The sequence below is a fragment of the Bombina bombina genome, chromosome 7 (genome assembly GCF_027579735.1).
Source record: "Bombina bombina isolate aBomBom1 chromosome 7, aBomBom1.pri, whole genome shotgun sequence".
In the NCBI taxonomy this organism is placed as follows: Eukaryota; Metazoa; Chordata; class Amphibia; order Anura; family Bombinatoridae; genus Bombina; species Bombina bombina.
The window spans coordinates 296,150,971-296,168,470 of NC_069505.1; the positions used below are offsets into that span (position 1 = coordinate 296,150,971).

At 37.2% G+C, this 17,500-nt stretch overlaps 1 protein-coding gene across 1 annotated transcript in view; it reads left to right on the plus strand.

Annotated features, from left to right (window-relative positions):
• The window catches only part of FLNB (filamin B), a 341,931-nt gene that overhangs the window by 121,400 nt on the left and 203,031 nt on the right, over positions 1–17,500 (plus strand). Inside the window, 3 exon segments of the mRNA XM_053720866.1 lie at positions 14,744–14,992; positions 15,766–15,863; positions 17,272–17,419. Coding sequence (XP_053576841.1) covers positions 14,744–14,992; positions 15,766–15,863; positions 17,272–17,419 — 495 coding nt within the window.

A 17,500-nucleotide genomic window follows, 5' to 3' on the forward strand; every position in this document is an offset into this window, starting at 1 on the left:
ACCACTATCCCGGTGGAGGATAGCTGTGCTTTTTCAGATCCAATGGATAAAAAATTAGAGGGTTACCTTAAGAAAATGTTTGTTCAACAAGGTTTTATATTGCAACCCCTTGCATGTATCGCGCCGATTACGGCTGCGGCAGCATTTTGGATTGAGTCTCTGGAAGAGAACCTTAGTTCATCTACGCTAGACGACATTACGGACAGGCTTAGAGTCCTTAAACTAGCTAATTCTTTCATTTCGGAGGCCGTAGTACATTTAACCAAACTTACGGCTAAGAACTCAGGATTCGCCATACAGGCACGTAGGGCGCTGTGGCTAAAATCCTGGTCAGCCGATGTTACTTCTAAGTCCAAATTACTTAATATACCTTTCAAGGGGCAGTCTTTATTTGGGCCCGGTTTGAAAGAAATTATCGCTGACATTACAGGAGGTAAGGGCCACGCCCTACCTCAAGACAAAGCCAAAGCTAAGGCTAGACAGTCTAATTTTCGTCCCTTTCGGAATTTCAAAACAGGAGCAGCATCAACCTCCACTGCACCAAAACAGGAGGGAGCTGTTGCTCGTTACAGGCAAGGCTGGAAGCCTAACCAGTCCTGGAACAAGAGCAAGCAGGCCAGGAAACCTGCTGCTGCCCCAAAGACAGCATGAATCGAGAGCCCCCGATCCGGGACCGGATCTAGTGGGGGGCAGACTTTCTCTCTTCGCCCAGGCCTGGGCAAGAGATGTTCAGGATCCCTGGGCACTAGAGATCATATCTCAGGGATACCTTCTAGACTTCAAATTATCTCCCCCAAGAGGGAGATTTCATCTATCAAGGTTGTCAACAAACCAGATAAAGAAAGAGGCGTTTCTACGCTGTGTACAAGATCTGTTATTAATGGGAGTGATCCATCCGGTTCCGCGGTCGGAACAAGGACAAGGGTTCTACTCAAACCTGTTTGTGGTTCCCAAAAAAGAGGGAACTTTCAGGCCAATCTTAGATTTAAAGATTCTAAACAAATTCCTAAGAGTTCCATCCTTCAAAATGGAAACTATTCGGACAATCTTACCCATGATCCAAAAGGGTCAGTACATGACCACAGTGGATTTAAAAGATGCTTACCTTCACATACCGATCCACAAAGATCATCACCGGTATCTAAGGTTTGCCTTCTTAGACAGGCACTACCAGTTTGTAGCTCTTCCATTCGGATTGGCTACGGCTCCAAGAATCTTCACAAAGGTTCTGGGTGCCCTTCTGGCGGTACTAAGACCGCGAGGGATTTCGGTAGCTCCGTACCTAGACGACATTCTAATACAAGCTTCAAGCTTTCAGACTGCCAAGTCTCATACAGAGTTAGTTCTGGCATTTCTAAGGTCGCATGGATGGAAAGTGAACGAAAAGAAGAGTTCTCTTTTTCCTCTCACAAGAGTTCCATTCTTGGGGACTCTTATAGATTCTGTAGAAATGAAGATTTACCTGACAGAAGACAGGTTAACAAAGCTTCAAAATGCATGCCGTGTCCTTCATTCCATTCAACACCCGTCAGTAGCTCAATGCATGGAGGTGATCGGCTTAATGGTAGCGGCAATGGACATAGTACCTTTTGCACGCCTACACCTCAGACCGCTGCAATTGTGCATGCTAAGTCAGTGGAATGGGGATTACTCAAATTTGTCCCCTACTCTGAATCTGAATCAAGAGACCAGAAATTCTCTTCTATGGTGGCTTTATCGGCCACACCTGTCCAGGGGGATGCCATTCAGCAGGCCAGACTGGACAATTGTAACAACAGACGCCAGCCTACTAGGTTGGGGCGCTGTCTGGAATTCTCTGAAGGCTCAGGGACTATGGAATCAGGAGGAGAGTCTCCTTCCAATAAACATTCTGGAATTGAGAGCAGTTCTCAATGCCCTTCTGGCTTGGCCCCAATTAACAACTCGGGGGTTCATCAGGTTTCAGTCGGACAACATCACGACGGTAGCTTACATCAACCATCAGGGAGGGACAAGAAGCTCCCTAGCAATGATGGAAGTATCAAAGATAATTCGCTGGGCAGAGTCTCACTCTTGCCACCTGTCAGCAATCCACATCCCGGGAGTGGAGAACTGGGAGGCGGATTTCTTGAGTCGCCAGACTTTTCATCCGGGGGAGTGGGAACTTCATCCGGAGGTCTTTGCCCAAATACTTCGACGTTGGGGCAAACCAGAGATAGATCTCATGGCGTCTCGCCAGAACGCCAAACTTCCTCACTACGGGTCCAGATCCAGGGATCCGGGAGCGGTTCTGATAGATGCTTTGACAGCACCTTGGAACTTCGGGATGGCTTATGTGTTTCCACCCTTCCCGCTGCTTCCTCGATTGATTGCCAAAATCAAACAGGAGAGAGCATCAGTGATTCTAATAGCGCCTGCATGGCCACGCAGGACTTGGTATGCAGATCTAGTGGACATGTCATCCTGTCCGCCTTGGTCTCTACCTCTAAGACAGGACCTTCTGATACAGGGTCCATTCAAACATCAAAATCTAACTTCTCTGAAGCTGACTGCTTGGAAATTGAACGCTTGATTTTATCAAAACGTGGTTTTTCTGAGTCGGTTATTGATACCCTGATACAGGCTAGGAAGCCTGTTACCAGAAGGATTTACCATAAAATATGGCGTAAATACCTATACTGGTGCGAATCCAAAGGTTACTCCTGGAGTAAGGTTAGGATCGCTAAGATATTGTCTTTTCTACAAGAAGGTTTAGAAAAGGGTTTATCAGCTAGTTCATTAAAGGGACAGATTTCAGCTCTGTCCATCTTGTTACACAGGCGTCTGTCAGAAAATCCAGACGTCCAGGCCTTTTGTCAGGCTTTAGCTAGGATCAAGCCTGTGTTTAAAGCTGTTGCTCCGCCATGGAGTTTAAACTTAGTTCTTAACGTTTTACAAGGTGTTCCGTTTGAACCCCTTCATTCCATTGATATAAAATTGTTATCTTGGAAAGTTCTGTTTTTAATGGCTATTTCCTCGGCTCGAAGAGTCTCTGAGTTATCAGCCTTACATTGTGATTCTCCTTATCTGATTTTTCACTCAGACAAGGTAGTTCTGCGTACTAAACCTGGGTTCTTACCTAAGGTAGTCACTAACAGGAATATCAATCAAGAGATTGTTGTTCCATCCTTGTGCCCAAATCCTTCTTCAAAGAAGGAACGTCTTCTACACAATCTGGATGTAGTTCGTGCCCTCAAGTTCTACTTGCAGGCAACTAAAGATTTTCGCCAAACTTCTTCCCTGTTTGTCGTTTATTCTGGACAGAGGAGAGGTCAAAAAGCTTCTGCTACCTCTCTCTCTTTTTGGCTTCGTAGCATAATACGTTTAGCCTATGAGACTGCTGGACAGCAGCCTCCTGAAAGAATTACAGCCCACTCCACTAGAGCTGTGGCTTCCACTTGGGCCTTTAAGAATGAGGCCTCTGTTGAACAGATTTGCAAGGCTGCAACTTGGTCTTCGCTTCATACTTTTTCCAAATTTTACAAATTTGACACTTTTGCTTCTTCGGAGGCTATCTTTGGGAGAAAGGTTCTTCAGGCAGTGGTTCCTTCTGTATAATGAGCCTGCCTATCCCTCCCGTCATCCGTGTACTTTTGCTTTGGTATTGGTATCCCAGAAGTAATGATGACCCGTGGACTGATCACACATAACAGAAGAAAACATAATTTATGCTTACCTGATAAATTCCTTTCTTCTGTTGTGTGATCAGTCCACGGCCCGCCCTGTTTTAAGGCAGGTAAATATTTTTTTTAAATTATACTCCAGTCACCACTTCACCCTTGGTTACTCCTTTCTCGTTGATTCTTGGTCGAATGACTGGGACTGACGTAGAGGGGAGGAGCTATATGCAGCTCTGCTGGGTGAATCCTCTTGCATTTCCTGTTGGGGAGGAGTTATATCCCAGAAGTAATGATGACCCGTGGACTGATCACACAACAGAAGAAAGGAATTTATCAGGTAAGCATAAATTATGTTTTTTCTCTATAGTGCACCAGGGTTAGTGCACTTTTATTTTATTTTAGTTTAATATTAAAGGGCCATTTTTTTAAAATTTCATGATTCAGATAGGATTGTTAGGATACGAATCTTTTGGAGCCGAATTGATTCTGATGCAAGATCACCATGTTAAGATATGTGCAATCCAGATATTAATGTGGTGATCTTGCACCAGGATCAAGAAATGAGATGAATAGCGAAGGACCCAAATCCTGGCCCTTTTAGTAAGTCTACAGCATATAATGCTTAGCAACTTTCCAAATTACTTCTATTATCAAACGTGCTTCATTATCTTAATATCCTTATATCCTACTTGGAGCTAGCTGAACACACAGTGCTGTGGAATCTGTTGGCGCTCTACAAATAACTAATAATAATTAGGTGAGTCAATGACACGCTATATATTTTTTACAATCAATCATATTGAATTGTTCTACCTACATCAATATATAAACAATCTTTCTTTCTAGATATTCTTGCTGGCTGCTAAAGTTTGTGCTTATGGAGTTTTTCAAGCTGATATGTCAAGAATGGGTCCTGTTAGTACAAAGTCACATGATATGAACAAAGTTTTTGACGACAATAACTTTATTAATTTAAACAATACCAGGCGGGATTGCTGGCCTAAGTGGCACTTAGCTATAAACCCCAAACAGATTTGTACATATTAAACAGAAAGTATTAGATATAATCTCATGGAAACATTATGACCTTTTTGTATTATGCTTATTCAACAATATATGTCACAGCTGTAAAATATTGTATTTGGAGTCCCACAGATTGTTACATAAAAGGTAGGGCTGCTGTGAAACGCGCAGGAGTTAGTTGGTTTCCTTCCACTCTTTGTAAAGGGCAGGTGCCCAGAGCTGATAAGAAATCACTCATTATTTCTCGGGTTTGAATTATAAAGCAATATAAAATGACAATTCTTTACGTTTTATTATGTTCCCGCCATTTACTGAGCCAAGAAACACAAATCAGAAACTAGAGTAATCTATTTGGTGTCCTATTATGTACCCTTTATTTTTTTTTTTTTTAGAAATAATTTTTAAAAAAGATGTTTAACTTCAGAACATAGTTTAAAACAGAGGTTACCTTGTTTTACATTTGCATTACCAGCTTTCTTCTCTTGACTTTTTTTCTCCTTACTTCCGCATCTCTCTCTCTATCTCTATGATTTTTCTCTTCCACTTTCATCCTTTCTCCTTTACATTTATAATCTCCTTCCTTATTTCTCTGCCTACCTTTCCCTGGATCTCTGTCACCTCTATGCAGCAGTAGATAGTTACTTGTACTCACAAGCTGCACACACACACATATATATATATATATATATATATATATATATATAATCAAAAATTGTCTATCCCGTTACTTGCTTTGTGTACCTTACTTTATTGCTATATTTGCTTTATTGCGGTGGTCTGGAACCCAATGCACAATATCTCTGAGGTGCGCCTGTGTATATCATTTGTACCCTATATCTTAAAGATAAAAGTTGAATTTTGACTTCTTCATCCCTTGATCGATCGGTTTATGTAACAAAATCTAAACATAAAGATGTGTAATATGTGTTGTATTACTTTTTTTTTTATCTGTATAGATCAGATTCAGTTAAAATTATGTTGGAGACTTTAAAATGGTTACTGGTTTAACCCCTTAATGACCACAATGTACCCTGTATGTCACTGGTCGTTAAGGGTTTTTTCAGGACATAATAGCACAAGTCTAGCAAGAACACGCTATTAATTCCCTCCCTCCAGCAGGCTTTGTGGAATAGAGCAGTTTTAACACTGGTGGCAAGAACACAATATAAAACAATCAAGTCCCAAAAAAAGGCCAGCGACATACAGGGTACGTCGCTGGTCCTTAAGGGGTTAAAAACTAAAGATGCTGTTGAAGCCATACTTTCTAAGACTAAAAGCTGCTAGACCACACACTTACACTCTGGCTGGAGTTGTAACATTCTAACACATTTAGTTTCTGTCTGCAACATAAATGGCTGTGTGCTTCCTCGTGCACAAGCTCTCAGTTTGGATACTTACATAGTGCCAAAGACGAGGCTGCTGAAACCATAAGTTAAATATAAAACGCATTTTTAAACTAATATTTTCAAGCAACTCCAGGATGTAATTTGGTCTTCGTTTGTTTAGTCTGTCCTACCAGTGTCCAACTTTTTCATATGAGGGCCAGTGGATTTTTTTCAATCAAGGAATTTGAAAGCAAATCTTACTATTGTTTTGACCAATTATTTGTAAAGAATATTTTAATGGTTTAAAGCAGTGTTTTTCAACCAGTGTGCCGTGGCACACTAGTGTGCCGTGAGAGATCCTCAGGTGTGCCACGGCAGACTGACAACAGTGTGACATATTTTTTAAACTTTGCTTCTTTTTTACTCCCAGTGCACGGGTAGTTTGTAGGAGGCATGGCATAACAGCACAATACATACAGTATGTGTGTGTTTGTGTGTATGTGTATATATATATGCTGTATTAGGCTATAATGTGTGATTTTTTTAAAATTTTGGGATGGTGGTGTGCCACAGGATTTTTTAATGTAAAAAAGTGTGCCACGGCAAAAAAAGGTTAAAAATCACTGGTTTAAAGCATCCTACAGATTCATAGATTTATTTGACACAAACAGAAAAGCTTCCATTTTCTATTCTTTAGAGATTTCGGGTATGACCTAAGTACTTGTTTTTTAACCCCTTCAAACAAGATTTCTTCATGGAGCCATAGCTGTTCAAAATGTATATATGCATCATGCCCATAAATTTTGATCTAGACCCTAACCAGAAAAAGATGCAGGTCGCCAAATGTTGGGAAAACTTTGTGAAATATAACCACATGCAATTTTAAATCATGAAAATGGTAGTCGTTTTTACTTACATTCTTTTTACTGCAATTGTTTATAAACCGCAAAACTCCACCCCCTATTTTCCCTTAATTGGAGCAGCCAATCTGGGGTTTAGCCTGCAGACAACAAGGCTAGCTATGGCCATACCATTAGTATAAAACACATTGATTTGCAGTTGTTATTAGTTAAAGCCAATTAGAGATAGATTTGTAGCAGAGTTAGCCATAAAGTCGTTTCATTATACATAACTAAACATTTTATATAAAATTCTCAAGGTGCTTACTGTCTTTTTAAAGATGCGAAAAAAAAAAAAAAGCTTTGTGTCACGTGCAAACACAAACACTCATAACCAACAGCTGAAAAAATAAATAAAAATGATGAAATTGAATGAAAAACAGGTGTGTCCGAATCCTGATGTATGATTTGAGACTGTTGCTACAAGTGCACTATATTTATGCACTGAGGCAGGTCTAGACTTTGTCTGTCAAACACTATGCGCTTGGGTCATGGAAAATTGCTATACTTAGTGCAGGTCTGAGCGGAATAAGAAACTAAGGTATAAACTATGTTTTGATAAAGCTGTTTGGGTGCCAGACAATATACTGTATATCCACTTAAATATACATGCTGTGAAAGGCAATGCATGTAACAGAATGTGAAATGATTGCAAACATATTTTATATACATTGCTCATTTAAGTGAGCATTATAGTGATAAAATGATATGCTCTAATTCGTCACTAGCAATGCTGTTCAAGGGACAGTCAACTCAAAAAATGTTATTGTTTGAAAAGATAGACCATATCGTTTTTACCCATTCCCAAGTTTTGCATAACCAACACTGTTATAGAAATATACTTTTTACCTCTGTGATTACCTTGTATCTAAGCCTCTGCAGACTGCCCCCTGATCACATGACTTTTTATTTTTTATCTATTGACTTGCATTTTAGCTGTGTTGTGCAGAACCCACGGGCATGAGCACAATGTTATCTATATGGTCCACATGAACTAGCAGACTCCTGATGTGAAAAGCTAATAAAAAAGCATGATGAAGAGGCTGTCTATAGTGGCTTAGAAACAGGAAGACATTTAGAGGTTTAAAGGTTATAAAGTATATTAATGTAACAATGTTGGTTGTGCAAAGCTGGGAAATGGGTAGTAAAGGCGTTATCTAATTTTTTTTAGACAATCAGTGTATGTATCTATGCTCCTATGCTGATTTTATCTGGATGTTAAAGGACGATAAGGATAAGAAGCAATAATTAAATAGTCTTATGCACTAGAGTATTTTATTTTTACACTGTTTGCACAAAACAAATGTATTAAAGACATAGTTAAAGTCAGCTCTAGATTGGAAATGCATAACTGGTTCAGAGCTGTATGTATGTATGTATGTAATCAGCACATTTGTATAGATAGTAAATATTTGCATAGATTTTAAGTTTGCTGTTAAACATGGTCATCCAGAAGGGGGTGGGAGGCAGTTTTGGAAATTTGTCTATTTTAACATTATCATTGTCTGGGCATTTTCTTTGCATCCCCCTTGGATACATTTCTGTGTGCCCCTGCACTTGAGTAGACAATCAAGATGACAACACAATTCTTGTGGTCTGACCACTAGACTCTTAATTCTCTACCTAGAAAATGCACAGATCTGACTTATGCCTATATCAAGTCAAAGAAACAAATCCCTAAACAGTAAGAAAAATACATTTCATCATATAAGGTACAAGAAGTTCTGTTTTTGGCTGAGTCTGCAGTTTCATCATTTATGACTAGTTCCCTATGGCATCTGTTACCAATATTGCAGATTATTTCTAAAAATATATGTTTAGGAAAGTGCTTGTGGTGTAATGACTATATTATATGACCTGCTTCTAAATATATAACAGTCTGAGGTTTTGCAATAAATATTTAGATTATAGGAATTTTAACTTTATTTAGGTTTGATTCATGCTTGTATTAGGAAGTGGTAAATAAGGTTGTTAGAAAATATGACTGAGCTATTTTTTTCTTCTTTTGTTTAAAATTTAATGGCTGCCAGATAAGGGTAAAATTATCTTTAGCAATAACATTTTCTCTACTGATCTCTGCATCTAGAGGTAGTTTTGCCATCCTTTGCTGGTGAGCTCTGAACAGAATTTAAAGGGGCCGACTCCTAGACATAGATTTCTGCTTTTTCAAATAAAGATAGCAAGAGAACAAAGAAAAATGGATAATAGGTGTAAATTAGAAAGTTGCGTAAAATTGCATGCTCTATCTGAACCATGAAAGAAAATGTTGGGTTTAGTATCCCTTTTAAATGTGATAAAAACACACACATACATATATATATAAATTTAATTCAGATAAATTTCAAACTCAATGCAGCAACCCAAAAGTTGTGGGGATGTTATAAATGAAATATGTTGCATTACAAGTGACTGATTAGTGCTACTACGAGCTCGAGGTAGCAATTAGTGCTCAGATCTCTGGTTAATTTTCTAAAAGTGCCCCCCGAATTTAAGTATATTTTAGTTTTTTATTTAAAAAAATGTATCCTTTTATTTTAATAAAAAACAACTGCACTAAGCCTTTTATGGGGGCTAAAGTTGGCGGTGTGGGGTGTTAGAAAAAAAAACTGCACTGAAAAGTGCCTTTACCTTGCGGTCATTGGGGACTGTGTGTTCCAAATAAATTTATATGTATATGCTTATATACATATATATTTGTGTTAATATGTGTGTATATAAATATATATACAGTGTGTGTATATATATATATATATATATATATATATATATACACACATAAATATATATGTGTTCATATACATAAATATTTACAATTTGCTGCCCATCGCTGTGCGACTTACGCCCTCGCTGCGCTAGTTCTCATGCTTTGTCTCACGGCATGAGAACAAGGCTCCATTTGGAGTCTACGGAAGTGCGCTCTTGTGAGCACAATGCTTCTGTGCAATGTGAACGGAAAGTCGCGTTTGCATTGCACCTAACTTGTAATATCGTGCACATTTGCATGCTCTGGTATTACCAAGTTGAGCGCTCAACTTATAATTAAGCCCTTAATGGGAATAACATTTTGAATTTAATAAATGTGTGTGAGAAAGAGATGTTTTTCTCAACTACAAATGAAGTATTTTCATAAGTCTAGATCAGTGTAAGAGAAATGTATATTAATCCAGCTGCTTAACATACAGGGCGCAGAGTAGTAGAAAGACTCTGAAATAAATGTATTATAAACCAGTGTACAAAGAAACTTTATATAGTGCAGTCGTTTTTATTTTCATATGTGAAATAAATAAGAAAAACTCAACATGAGGTTTGTTTGCAGTAGATGTGGTGTTCAAGGTAAATACTGATGATGCCAGTGTGACTCTCTGTAAATTCCTAATCTGTCACTAATATCCAGATGTCACTGCTCCTGTCCTGGAATTGGCTTCAGATAGTGTAAATGGGTTTATAATGTAGCAGAGACATTACTGTTAGTGTTGGTGAAAGTTGTTTTGTTAATATTTAAACATTGGTCCAGTGATTTCTGAGGTTGTCTTCAGTTAAAGGGATTTGAAACACAAAAAAATTGTGATACAGACAGAGCAAACAATTTTTATAATAGTTTCCAGTTTATTTCTATTATAAAATGTGCATCGCCCCCCCCCCCCATAATATTGTTTGTTAAAGATACCTAGGTCGCTGTCTGGAGTGCTTCACGGGCAAAAATAGCAAATAGATAACATTCTTAAAAAACTGCTGCCATATAGTGTTCTAGACACGTGCACTGCTTTTCAACAAAAGATACAAAGAGAACAAATACAATTTTGATAATAAAATACAAATTAGTTTAAAACTGCTGCTCTATCTGAATCATGAAAGAACATTTTGTTGGGTTTCCTTTCCCTTTAATATACTAATAAAGTTGTAATAAGCAAGGAGTATGTAGAAAAAGACAAATAGTTATTTCTCGTTGAGCATTTATCCGATTGTAAAGATCAGACCTTGAATATTATATACATATAATCTTGCCTTTATCTGCTGTCCTGTCTTAACATTGTTGTTTGATGCACATATATCCCAGCTTATATTACACTAGCCATACTATAGAGCCCACTAGCATTCCGTGGGTTAATTTGTACTGTTTATAATATTCAATGCATGTCAGAAATGTCAAGAAAAAAAGTCTTAGGCTTCTGAAGACAGATTGTTCTGTGATACCATTTCAGCAGCTTATCAGATATCCGTCACGATTCTAACATACCTTAAATAATTGTAGTGGTAAGAGGTATCTAAAGCCAAAAATGTTCCGTTTTTTTTTAGCAGATAAACCAACCCTGAACATAGGTCCTTTTGTATTGGACATCAACTGTTTTTGTGTAAATGCTTTGCCGCTATGAAAGTGAGTGTATGACCATGTGGTATTTTAAAGGGATACTAAACCAAAATTATTTTTCATGATTCAGATAGACGAGCATGGAATTTTAAGCAACTCCTATTATCATTTTTTCTTTGTTCTCTTGCTATCCTTTGTTGAAAATTTGGAATCTAAGCTTAGGAGATGACCTGTTTTTGGTTCAGCACCTGGGTAGAGCTTGCCGAGTGGCTAAATGTAAAGGGTCATTACTGCAGTCTGATGCATTTTGTTAAAGCTTGAGCTGTGCACTTTACTAGAGAAGTATCAACAAGCAATAAGGGTTTCAGAACCCCCCCGCCCCCATGTAAAACTTTATATATCTTAACTTTTTGTGCTAGCAAACACTTGCATATATTAAAGGCATATGAAATAAAAAAAATGTTCTTTTCAGATAGAGCGTATCATTTAAAAAAAACTTTCCAATGTGCTTCCATTATCAAATTTGCTTCATTCTTTTGGTATCCTTTGTTGCAATGGATTACTTAGAGCAAGTTGATCACTTACAGTAAGTTAGAAGAAGCATATGTATGTGGCCACAAATCACCATCTAGCTTCCAGTTGTGCATTGCTGCTTCTAAACCTACCTAGGTATTCTTTTCAACAAAGGATACCAAGAGATCAAAGCAAGTTAGAGAATAGAATTTAAAATGACTTGCTATATCTGAATCATGGAATTTTATTTTTGACACTTTGTTTCCTTTTAAGAACATTTTATACTTTATGCAATCTGCATCAGGCATCTTTTTGGAATAACCAGTTTGCATTTGTAGAGTGCTATGTTGTAATGTGATCAGTATTAAGACTACTGCTAGTTAAAGGGATAGTAAAGTCCTAATTAAACTTTCATGATTCAGATAGCGCGTGTAATTTTAAACATCTTTCAAATTTACTTTTATCATCAAATTTACTTTGTTCTTTTGTTACTCTTAGTTGAAAGCTAAACCTAGGTAGGCTCATATGCTAATTTCTAAGCCATTGAAGGCCGCCTTTTATCTGTATGCATTTGATAGTTTTTCACATCTAGAGGGTGTTAGTTCATGTGTTTCATATAAATAGCATTGTGCTCATGTACGTGCAGTTATTTAAGAGTTGGCACTAATTGCCTGAAATGCAAATCTGTCAAAAGATCTGAGATAAGGAGGCAGTCAGCAGAAGCTTAGATACAAGGTAATTACATAGGTAAAAAGTACATTTCTATAACAGTGTTGGTTATCCAAAACTGGGGAATGGTAAATAAAGGGATTATCTATCTTTTTAAACAATAACATATTTGGTGTTTACTATCCCTTTAAGATTAGAAATCGAGAGCTCATTGTGTTATTACATCAAAGCACATTTTACTTTCAACTGGGTGAGGCTATGAGATAATTACTAGGGAGGAGCAAATATTTCAACACATTTGTTTGAAACGATAAATATTAGGGACATGAAAGCCAAAATGAAAACATTCATGACTCAGAAACATTGTAACATTTTATAAAATGTAGCCTTTCTGTTTGTCTGCTTTGTTCTGCTTTAGCTCCAGTTACATGAGAGCATACTGGAGTAGGCTTATGAGTGTGCATGTGACATGAGCACTATAGGGTAGCAGTATTTGCCATTTTGTTTGAAACCGTGTTATACATATAGTGTTTAATGTATATGACTACTTCACTATGCTCTCATGAAAAGGACCTACATTTCAGAAAATGAGACCAAGAGAGAATGGTGTAAACTGCTTTGTTTTTGCTAAATGTATGTTTTATCTGAATCATGAAATGTTAATGTTGACTCCCATGTCACTTCACTTATTTTTTAGTAATTGTAAAATTTAATAAATAAGTGGCCAGTATCTAAAAATAAAATTAAAAACAGGGGCACTTTAATTCATTAAACTTTACAAAGACGCTTATTTTTAAAAATATTTACCATTGTGTTATGGTAAACAGACCGCCGGTCCTCCGCCCGCATCTCCTACTGTATTTAGCAGATTGATGACGAATCCAGCTTCCTCTTATCGTTGTGTGCCTCACGAGCTGGACGCCAAAGGGGGCACGCAACGATTGGAGGAAACCGGATTTGTCATCAATCTGCTAAATACAGTAGGAGATGCGGGCGGGGGATCAGCGGTGTGTCTACCATAACACAATGGTAAGTATCTTTAAAAAAAGTAGCTTTATTGTAAAGTTTAATGACTTAGAGCCCCTGTTTTTAAGATTATTTTTAGATACCGGGCACTTATTCGTTAAACTTTACAATCACTTTAAACCAAACACATTACAATTGAAATAGAAACATTTGAGGTTACAATTTGCTTTTTGAAAAATATTTGGAGTGTTTGTTACTTTTTACTAAGTGTAAATCTGATAATTAATAGTAAAATGCTACATTTTAATGTTTTGCTTATGTCTTCTTGAAGGGATATGAAACCCAATTCTTGCCTTTCATGTTACTGATAGAGCATACAATTTTAAACAACTTTCCAATTGACTTCAATTAGCAAATCCGTTGTTGTATGAGCAGCAATGCATTACTGGGAGCTAGCTGAACATATCAAATGAACCAATGGTGTGAAGCGTGTATGTCCAGCCATCAATCAGCAGCTAGCTCCCGGTAGTGCATTGCTGCTCCTGATCCTACCTAGATATGCTTTTCAACAAAGGATACCAAGAGAATTAAGCAAATTAGATAATGAAAGTAAATTGAAAAGTTGTGTCAAATTTATATGTTCTATGTGAATCGTTTAACATTTAATTTTGACTTTGTTTCTTTTAAGGTTGCAATAAATCTGAAAGGAATAATTTATAGTACAATTTGAATATACTTTTTTAGACACCGGTCCTTTTTGGTGTGATATTTTTCAATACAGTAAATTTAAAAAGTGTCTTAGAAATTGCATGCTCTATCGGAAATCCTGACTGTAGTAGAAGAGAGGAGAATGGCTTGATAAATCGAGCCCTTAAAGGGACATTCTAGTCAAAAATAAACTTTCTTGATTCAGATAGGGCATGCAATTTTAAACAACTTTCCAATTTACTGTTATCAACAATTTTGCTTTATCTTTGTACTCTTAGTTGAAAGCTAAACCAAGGTAGGCTCATATGTTAATTTCTTAGTCCTTGAAGGCCGCCTCTTATCTGAATGCATTTTGACAGTTTTTCACAACTAGATGACGTTAGTTCATGTGTGCCATATAGATAATATTGTGGGGTTATTTATGAGTAAGCACTGATTGGCTAAAATGCAATTCTGTCAAAAGGACTGAAATAAGGGGGCAGTCTGCAGAAGCTTAGATACAACAGGTAATCACAGAGGTACTATTATAACTGTGTTGGCTATGCAATACTGGGGAATGGTTAATAAAGGGTTTATCTATCTGCTTAAGCAATAAAAATTCTGGTGTAGACTGTCCCTTTAATGTTGACTTTTCACGCCCCTTTTAATGCTCCGTTCTAAAACAGTGTTCAATATTTTTTATATTTTTTTTAGACAGTAAAGCTATAGTGGATGGGAACCTGAAGCTTATCCTTGGGATGATATGGACTCTTATTCTGCACTACTCCATCTCTATGCCTGTGTGGGAAGATGAAGGGGATGAAGAAACTAAAAATCAGACCCCAAAACAAAGGCTTCTCGGCTGGATTCAGAACAAAATACCTGACCTGCCAATCACTAATTTTAGCCACAACTGGCAAGATGGGAAAGCTTTGGGAGCTCTTGTTGACAGCTGTGCACCAGGTAATGATTCTTAACAGGGTTATTGTTTGTTAAATATACTCATATGCTCTCTGGTTTATCCTCTATTTGCCAGACGGGTGTTTTACTTGTCCTCAATGTCATAATGGAAATATCATTCTTGGCGATTAAAGAAATATCAAGGGGGGTTGACGTTTTTAAAAAAATAATACAATAATAAATAGCTTAGGAGCCCAACAAGAATATTAAAGGGATAGTCTAGTCAAAACGTTTATGATTCAGATAGAGCATGCAATTTTAAGTAACTTTATAATTTACTCCTATTATCAAATTTTCTTTGTTCTCTTGCTATCTTTATTTTAAAAAGAAAGAATGTAAGCATAGAAGCCGGCCCATTTTTGATTCAGAACCTGGCTAGCACTTTTTGATTGGTGTCTTAATGTAGACACCAATCAGCAAGCACTACCCAGGTGCTGAACCAAAAATGGGCCGGCTTCTAAGCTTACTTTGAAATAAAGATACCAAGAAAACACTTCATTATAGTTCTCAAGTTCTGTGGATACCTCCATATGTGTTCCTGAAAAGGAGCTTTGTAATAAATAAAGAATACCAAAGAAAGATCAGGTTCACAAGAGAAGTACATTTGTAATATATATGTACGTATATATTTTATTGAAATGGCAAGCTCTGTGTGACTTATGAAACTTTCATTTTGACCTCCGTGTCAACTTAAATTATATACAGTTTCTTTGTAATGTTGGCAATGTCTTTATTTTGCGCATCAGTCACGCAGTAAGTGTGATCTCTTATTACAGGTCTCTGTCCTGACTGGGAAACTTGGGATCCAAGAAAGCCGGTTGATAATGCCCGGGAAGCCATGCAACAAGCGGACGACTGGCTGGGAGTTCCCCAGGTAACTAAATTTACAGAGAAACTATATGAAATATATTGTATATAATCCAGCCTAGATATGAGGAACCGCACGTAACTCACAACAATCTGTTTACTCTGCAAACAAAGCAGAAAATTTGAATATAAAGGGACATGAAACCCAAACCTTTTCTTTCATGATTTAGGTAGAACATACAATTTTAAACAACTTTCCAGTTTACTCCTATTATCAAATTTTCTTCTCTTGGTATCATTTGTTGAAGGAGCAGCAATGCACTACTGGATTCTAACTGAACAAATGGGTGAGCCAATGATAATCAGTGTATGTATGCAGCCACCAATCAGCAGCTAGAACCTAGGCTATTTGCTGCTTCTGAGCTTACCTAGAAAAACCTTTCAGCAAAGGATAACAAGAGAAGGAAGCAATTAAGATAGAAGTAAATTGGAAAGTTGTTTAAAATTGTATGTTCTGTCTAAATCATCACTGTCTAATTATGACTTTACTGTCCCTTTAATATCGAGTAGAAATATAGAACTCTCAACAGTCAGTAGATGTCTCCATGCACAGTTCCTGCAGACAGGGTAAAAATTGTAGCTCTCTATAAAACATAATGTGGCGCCACATAGCGTATACTGTGCAAAAATCTGGGGGTGTTTCATTGATAAAGACTGTTGTCCGGGGACCGAGTACTGAGATAATACCTGATTACTGTACTTTTGGGTTCACTCGATTAGATTGCGGCTGTTTTGCACAGGACTCTATGTAGCATCTCACTGTCTTTGTGGAAGCAAATAATAAATTATTTAGTACAGAATCATGAAAGTTTAATTTTGACTTGAGTGTCCGTTTAACAAACACTTGGCTTCCCTGCTCCATAGCAATACATTTTTACTACCACAATACAACTGCCTTTTATCTTAATTCCGCTTCTGGCTTCATCTGCCCCATTCCTTGGTGCAATGAAAAGATTTGAGGATAAATTTCCTCTAATATAAAGCGGATGTGACACAACCCTGAATAAGACATAAAAATTAAAATTGAAATAGACGTGGGTGAATATTACTTAGAGTAAAATCATTTTTGCAATACACATGTATTAGTAAACATGGTTCTAGTGAAAGTTACGGCCAAAATAGATGTCGGCGCTAATGTTAATAATATAGTCTGAAAAGCAACATACATACTAGTATTATTTTATGATTTTATTGGGTACATGTTCGTGCTATATTTTTTTATTTACTACTCATAGAAACATACTGATTGGTTTTACACCTTCCTCTCTGACCATACTCATTGTACAGAGCTTTTCATAGTATTGACAAATATTGATGCTTCTGTAGTCAGTCAATTATCAGTAATTCACTTTGTGATTCCTTAGGAAATAATACCTGGATAATATTAACGATAAAAAAAATCTTGACTGTTTCAGGTGATTGCTCCTGAAGAAATCATTCATCCTGGTGTGGACGAACACTCCGTCATGACTTACCTCTCACAGTTCCCGAAAGCCAAACTGAAACCAGGGGCACCGTTAAAACCAAAACTGAACCCAAAGAAAGCAAGAGCTTATGGAAAAGGTACGTTCCTGATATCACTTACAGTTTCCAAAATATCTTCTTTCACTACAAAATTCACAGTGACATAGTAGTTGAAAAATT